Source organism: Sinocyclocheilus anshuiensis, unplaced genomic scaffold (assembly GCF_001515605.1).
Source record: "Sinocyclocheilus anshuiensis isolate Anshui unplaced genomic scaffold, SAMN03320099.WGS_v1.1 scaffold2917, whole genome shotgun sequence".
NCBI lineage: Eukaryota > Metazoa > Chordata > Actinopteri > Cypriniformes > Cyprinidae > Sinocyclocheilus > Sinocyclocheilus anshuiensis.
In genome coordinates this window covers 267673-274697 of record NW_015539844.1, presented here as the reverse complement: position 1 = coordinate 274697, position 7025 = coordinate 267673, and the positions used below count along the sequence as shown (strand labels likewise).

Below are 7025 nucleotides of genomic sequence, written 5' to 3'. Positions count from 1 at the left end.
AGGGTTTTTAACATTTTTTTTTTATAAAGTTGCCAGTCACCGCCAGCATTTATCAGCATTTTGTTCTTGCATTCTTTTTTTTATCAACACTTTTTTCATGAAAAAGCATCATTTTGAACAAAAGTTTAGATTTATATGCTGTTTAATGTTCGATGATGGCAGTGTTGGGGGTAACTCATTACAAGTATCGCGAGTTACGTAATCAGATTACTTTTTTTAAGTAACTAGTAAAGTTAAAAAATTACTTTTTAATTTACAAGAGAATATCAGAGTTACTTTTTCAAATAAGTAACGCAAGTTACTTTTTACTTTCCCTTCAGCCTGAGGCTTATTCATTTCACTTTTGGTGTGAAAAGGCTTTTATATTTGCCAAAAATATAACTTTTTATTTTAAAAACAAACAAGCAAGCCCTTTCCAGATTTAAAAAGTAACGCAAAAGTAACGTAACGCATTACTTTCCATAAAAAGTAACTAATAACGTAATTAGTTACTTTTTATGGAGTAATGTAATATTGTAATGCATTACTTTTAAAAGTAACTTTCCCCAACACTGATGATGGTGTTATTTTCCATATACGCAGTCGCTTGTTTCTGCTTCGCCGTGTTTTGTTGCAAGAGATCCAGCGCTCTTTCAGGAGATGCGCAACAGCGCCTCCTGCCGCATAACAGCGAAAACACGGAAAATTCCGTCAGTGCATGGCGGGGAAAGAGTTAACTCTAACTATTTTGTGTGTTTTAACACTGGACTGACCAATCAGCATCCAGAGCCACGACTAACTGTTTTATAGAGTGAATCTGTTGAAGGAGCCTCAGCACGTGCAGCTCGTGTTTCTTTCAGCTCCCGGCGGCTCCGGTGTGGGCGTGGTCAGGGCGACGGGCGACAGCTACTTCCTCTCTGCAGATGTGAGCGGGTTCGAGCCTCATGAAGTGGTGCTGCTGGTGTATAATCAGTGTGTGGCTATTCATGCAGAGAAGGTGTGTGTGTGTGATCTCATGAGATATATTTAGTACAGCACACTGACTGCTATTTTTGGAACATAGTATGGAGTATGTTCACTGTGCAGAATATATATGCATATGTGATATATATCATAAATATGTGTGTGTCATTGAGATACTATTGTAGCTTATTAATATTTTGTTTTCATTTTCTTTGTCATTTTAAAGTAATTTTGTTGTCTTTTGTATTTTTTATGACGTCTTATGTAGTTATTAATTTTGTTTTTATTATAATTTTAGTTATAGTAATTTTGTTGTGATTTTGTCATTTAACAAGTTTTTTTTAAATAAGTCTATATAGTGTTTATTCGTTTTTATTTCAGTTTTAGTTATTTTAGTACATCAAGTTAAACTAAATGAAAATGAGAAATGCAACAATATATTTTTATTTTATTTTACATATTATGATTTTCGTTTTACCCTGGTGTGATGTCCAGTAGAATTATGTATTTTTATTATATTATATGCATTTATTTATTTAGTTTTATTCTTTTTTTTTTTTTTTAAGAAATTTATACTTTATTCATCAAGTCTGCATTAAATTGATCAAAAGTGACAGTAAAGATATTTATAATGTTACAAACAATTTATATTTCAAAATGCGATTTCTATTTCAAAAATATTTTCAATATTCTAAATGCTGTTCTTTTGAACTTTCTATTAATCTCTGAATCCTGAAAAATAAAATGTATCACAGTTTCCTCAAAAATATTCTCCTATTTTAAATAGTAAAAATGGTTTTACAGCTATTTTGAATTGTACTAATAGTTCACAGTTTTTTACAGTATTTTTGATCAACTGAATGCAGCCTCGCTGAGCAGAAAAGACTTCTTTCAGAACGTTTAAAAAACCCAAACTTCTGAATGCTAGTAAAGAGAGTTCAGTCCAAACGCACTCGTTCTCAGTTGTTTCTGTTGTTTCGGTCTCTGGTTTAGATGGCAGCAGATGGGAGTGTTGCGGGACGCTTTACCCATAAGTCTGTGCTGCCGGCAGACATGGACCCGTTATCTGTGAGCAGCTCGCTGACCGCTGAGAGGAGACTGATCATCAGCGTCGGTCGCAGCAAATCCCCTGTGACCTCTGACCTCTGACCTCAACACTACAGTCGTTATTGATGTTTTTTAATCTTTTTTTGATTTCAATTTCTGATATTTCTTTATCTCATCTCACTTTATTTTCTGTATTGTATATTTCAGTACTGTAAACAATACGGTCATGCCAGTGAAGTTGACGGAGTCTGACTCTCGATGCAGGAGAATATGATATTTGCATTGCGATAAATACACACTACAAAAATGATTTTCTTGAACATGAATGCTTATTGATGAACCATTGCAGCATGAAAAACTGATCACATTTTTCATCTGAAAGTGAGTTTATGCAATTAAAATCAATTTATTTAAAAAAAACTTCTAAGTGATCTTTGTTCCTTTGTTCTAAATAAATGTGGTTTCATAAATTTGATCAATCAAGAGTTATAAAGTCAAATTTAATCCAATGCCTTCATTCCAATGGGATTAATACTGGTACTTCTCAGATTATATGTTTGTATAAATTTCATATAATAAATTCAAATAAAATTTCACATCAATATTGAAAAAATATATTTAATTTTTGTAATTTTTTTTTTTTTTTGTGTGGTTCATAAGCAATTTGAAATTTCAAAGAATTTCTCAATTTTTATGAATAAAAATGGGGTAAATGCATAATTTTTATAAATACACACTGCAAAAAAAAGTATTTTTGTCTTGTTTTCTAGTACAAATATCTAAAAATTCTTAAATCAAGATACATTTAATTAAGACGCAAAATGACAAGATATGAAGTCTTTATTTATTTTTTGAGAACAAGACTTTTATTTTTCTTATGTTAATATATCTTAATTTAAGAATGTTTAGATATTTGTGAAATAAGACTTTATAGAGTTTTTAAGACTTTAATTAATGACTTGCGATATGAATTTTCTGAAAAATTAATCGAAAATTCAATGAGTTTTTGATTAAAACAAGAAAACAATATTTTCCTGTGCGGTCAGAAAAATTATTTAGTTTTCTCATTGAATTAAGATTATTTTTATGACCCCATTTACAGAGTTTTTCTTGTTTTAACAAGACTTTATATCTAGTTATTTTGCATCTAAAGCAAATCTATCTTGATTTTAAGAATGGTTATATATTTACGCTATTATTTAGTCAACTTGGATTGGATGTAAAACAAGTTTATGCAAGTAAAACAAATTTATTTTGTTTAAAAACTTTTTAGAGTGATATTTATGTTTTGTCAAAAATAAATATGTAGGTTTGGACTGTTTTTTAACAATCATGAGAATTAAATTACATCATATGGTAATTCTCAGATTATTAGTTCTTATAAATTTCCTACAATGATATTTCTCATCAATATCGATTAAAAAAAAACATCTATATATTGCATCAGTTTTTTTTTTGGTGTGGTTCGTGTAATTTAAAATCTTTTTTTGAATTTCTCTTTTAATTAATAAAAACGCAGTAATAACATGGTAACGTTATTAATGTCATTAATGAGAAGCTGTTGATCGGATACAATATTTAAAAACAAGTTTTGAAAAATTCTAAAAATAAAAAAAAAATTGAGAAAAATAATCTTGTTTTCCCCTTGAAATATTATTTTTTTTTTCTTGTTTGAAGCAAAAATTCTATTTGGATTTTTTTTTTCTTCAGAAAACAAGACTTAATATCTTCTGCCATTTTGGTTCTTAAGTAAATGTTTCTTGATTTAGGAATGTTTAGATATTTATACTGGAAAACGAAAAAAAAAAACACTGAGAAAGATGATAATTTTTGGCAGCGAAACCATCAGCAGATCATCAATACCTTTAGAAAAATATGGTCATCTCCACATAAAGTCATAGTTTTAATTCTGGTTACAAACACACACACACACACACACATGTTATTGCACAAATACATTATCTTCCAATGACTCAAAATAACAATAATATCCAAAATAAAATCTACTTTGTTGATCACATGTAAGATTGTTAATAAATATGATTCTCAGAGCAACATATTCTAATACATGAAATGAAATGGACCACAACATATTTAATAAAGCAAGCATGATTTTGCTCTTTTGGTCCGTTCAGAGTGTATCTTACAGTATTAAAGTCATTTCAGAGATGATACTGGCACCATTTTTGGACACAAAACACAAACCATTCTCTGAGATGCAATTAAAACGTTCCCACAACGTTCGGTCAACGTTTCAAGACGAGAGAAGAAAAAAACTTCACATACTCCTAAAAAGAGATATTGCCTGAAGAAGTCAAAAATGACTTGGAAGTACAAAAACAAGAACAAATAAATGGCAAAAAGAAGAAAACATTTAAGTTAATATGATATTTTAAATACATTAAAATCTGTAAATCTACATGAATCAACAAAAATAAGCCTCTTCTCCACATTTGCAGATGAATCTCACAAAACCTGTCAAAAACATGTCATATTATACCAATAATAATATTTAGCCTCAAGAAAATGCATACTACATGTAGGACTATTAGGAGTTTTTACATTTAAAAAAACATTGATATACTTAAGTATTTGTATTTAATTTAAGTATTTATAATTAAGTATTTTTAAATTTTGAAATATTTTTCTTTTTGCAATTTTCATTATTCTCAATGATGAATATCATTTCAATTCTAATTACAAAACAAACATATTCAAAGTATATAAAAATAGTACAAATACTATGGTGTTTAAATATTTTTTTTCAATGAAAATTGAAATTAAAAATCATAATGATCATAAGAGAGATAAGAAGTTACATTTTGACTAAAGAAAATGTATCTTACTTTTAGAGCCGTTGAGATTTTTTTACATTAAACATAATATTTATATACTTAAGTACTTATACAACATAGTTGTTTTTGTTATTTTGATCTACTTTGAAAAGAATGAAAAATACAACAACAAAAAGCAATGATTTTCATGTAAATTCTCATAAAAAAAAACAAAGAGGCAAAAATTGGAAATGAAAATTTAAATGAAAATTCATTATATTTCGGCTAAATATATATTTAAATAATTTAAACTTACGTAGTAGTTGTATTTGTTATTTTTTATATATTTTTTCCATTATTCTAAGTGTTTTTTTTTTTCATTTAAATTTTCATTAAAAATAATACAATGGTGTTTAAATATTCTTTTTTTTTTTCGATAAGAATTTAAATGAAATTCATAATAATCAAAATGTTTTTATTTAAATCAAAAGTAACAAAAAAAAATTATATTTAGGGTGAAGAAAATGCATCCCACTTTTAGGATCAGACTTTTTGTATTAAATTTATATTGATAAACTTAAATTATTTATATACAATAGTTGGAGGTTGTTTTTGTATTTTTCATTATTCTCAATTATGATTTTCATTTATATTTTTAATTAAAAAAAAAGTACATCAAAGTACAAATACTATTATGGTGTTTAATTGCTTGTTTTTTTTTAAATGATAATTTAAAAAGGAATAACAAAAATTGCTGAAAATATTAAAAAAATACATATGATATATACATAGAATATACATAGGTAAAACATTAAGACACATTATTGTAATATGAATTTAGAGAAAAATATGAAATTTGAGAAAAAAATTTATTTCACAATGCAAAAAAAAACAAATATTAAATGTTCAAATGGCTCAAAATGAATATGACCTGGATGAGTTCCTGACAAGTTTTGTGAAATTCATCATCGGTCATCATAGACATTTTTAAAAACACAAAGGTCCTGCCAAAGATCCAACAACAGAGAGAAAGAAAGAGACAGAATGTGTCGGATGTGTGTGTTTTCCTGCAGCTTTACGCTCAAGTGCTAAACCGATCAAAAAGAGCATCATGTTCTCCTGGATCAGTGGAAACAGTGGGAAGGACTGACCTTTGATTTCCCAAAATATCAAAAACGAGTGGTTACTTCAAAGCAAGCTTGTTTAAATTCTCCAAAACCTCACCATTCGTTTGTTCAGAATTTGACTGTCACTTCAAATGTTGTTGTGCTGAAAGGTGACTGTGATTGATTTCATCTAAACGTCCTCAGTGCAAACAAATCGTTCAAAAAGGCACGTTAGTGTCATGTCCAATAGAGAAAGCAATACAAAGTGCACATCCTTGCATAAGAGACTGCGTGGGCGAGATTGGCTTCGTCTGACATTGACCAGATAACATTCGAGGGGTTTGGCTTCAAACGGCGACTGAATCTCGTGCTGGAGATTCAGCAAGAGTAAAAAAAACTCTGAAAGAGTTTAGAAAAACATACTGCGGTGAAAAGAAAATCACTCCGTCTCATTCTATCCATCGCTCTGTTCTCTCTGCCACCTACTGCGTCCGCCTACAGATCCGCTTTATATAGAGGAAAATCTGATGCCCACACAGACCAAGAGCTCTGAAATGGGGAATGAAGGGTAACGTCTTAAAGGTAAAGAACTGTGAGGGGGAAACCAGAATTGCGAGAAATAGTCAGAATTGTAAGAAAAACAAATAATTGCAAGAAAAGTCATAATTGCGAGAAAAGTCAATTGCAAGAAAAAAATTAATAATTGCAAGAAGAAAAGTCATAATTGCAAAAAAAGCCAAGTGTGAGAAAAAAGTCATAATTGCAAGAAATGTCTTAATTGTGAGAAGTCATAATTGCGAAATAAAAGTCAATTGCGAAAAGTCATAATTCTGAGAAAAAAAGTCATAATTGTGAAAAAAAGCCAAGTGGGAGAAAAAAGTCATAATTGCGAGAAGTCGTCATAATTGTGAGGTCATAATTGCGAAAAAAAAAGTCAATTTCGAAAAAAGCCAAGTGTGCGAAAAAAAGTCATCATTTTGTGAAAAAAGACATAATTGTGAAAAAAAGCCAAGTGTGAAAAAAAAAGTCAATTGTGAAAAAAGTCATAATTGAGAGAAAAAAGTCATAATTGCGAAAAAAGCCAAGTGTGAGAAAAAAGTCATAATTGTAAGAAGAGAAGTCATAATTGCAAAAAAAGCCAAGTGTGAAAAAAATT

General features: G+C 29.1%; 1 protein-coding gene across 1 annotated transcript in view; it reads left to right on the top strand.

Annotated features, from left to right (window-relative positions):
• The window catches only part of hspb12 (heat shock protein, alpha-crystallin-related, b12), a 3464-nt gene extending 1373 nt beyond the window's left edge, over window positions 1-2091 (top strand). The window contains exons 3-4 of the mRNA XM_016480802.1: window positions 840-976; window positions 1936-2091. Of these exons, the coding sequence (XP_016336288.1) occupies window positions 840-976; window positions 1936-2091 (293 nt within the window). The remainder of the gene's footprint in view (window positions 1-839; window positions 977-1935) is intronic.
• Window positions 2092-7025: the final 4934 nt, after the last annotated feature.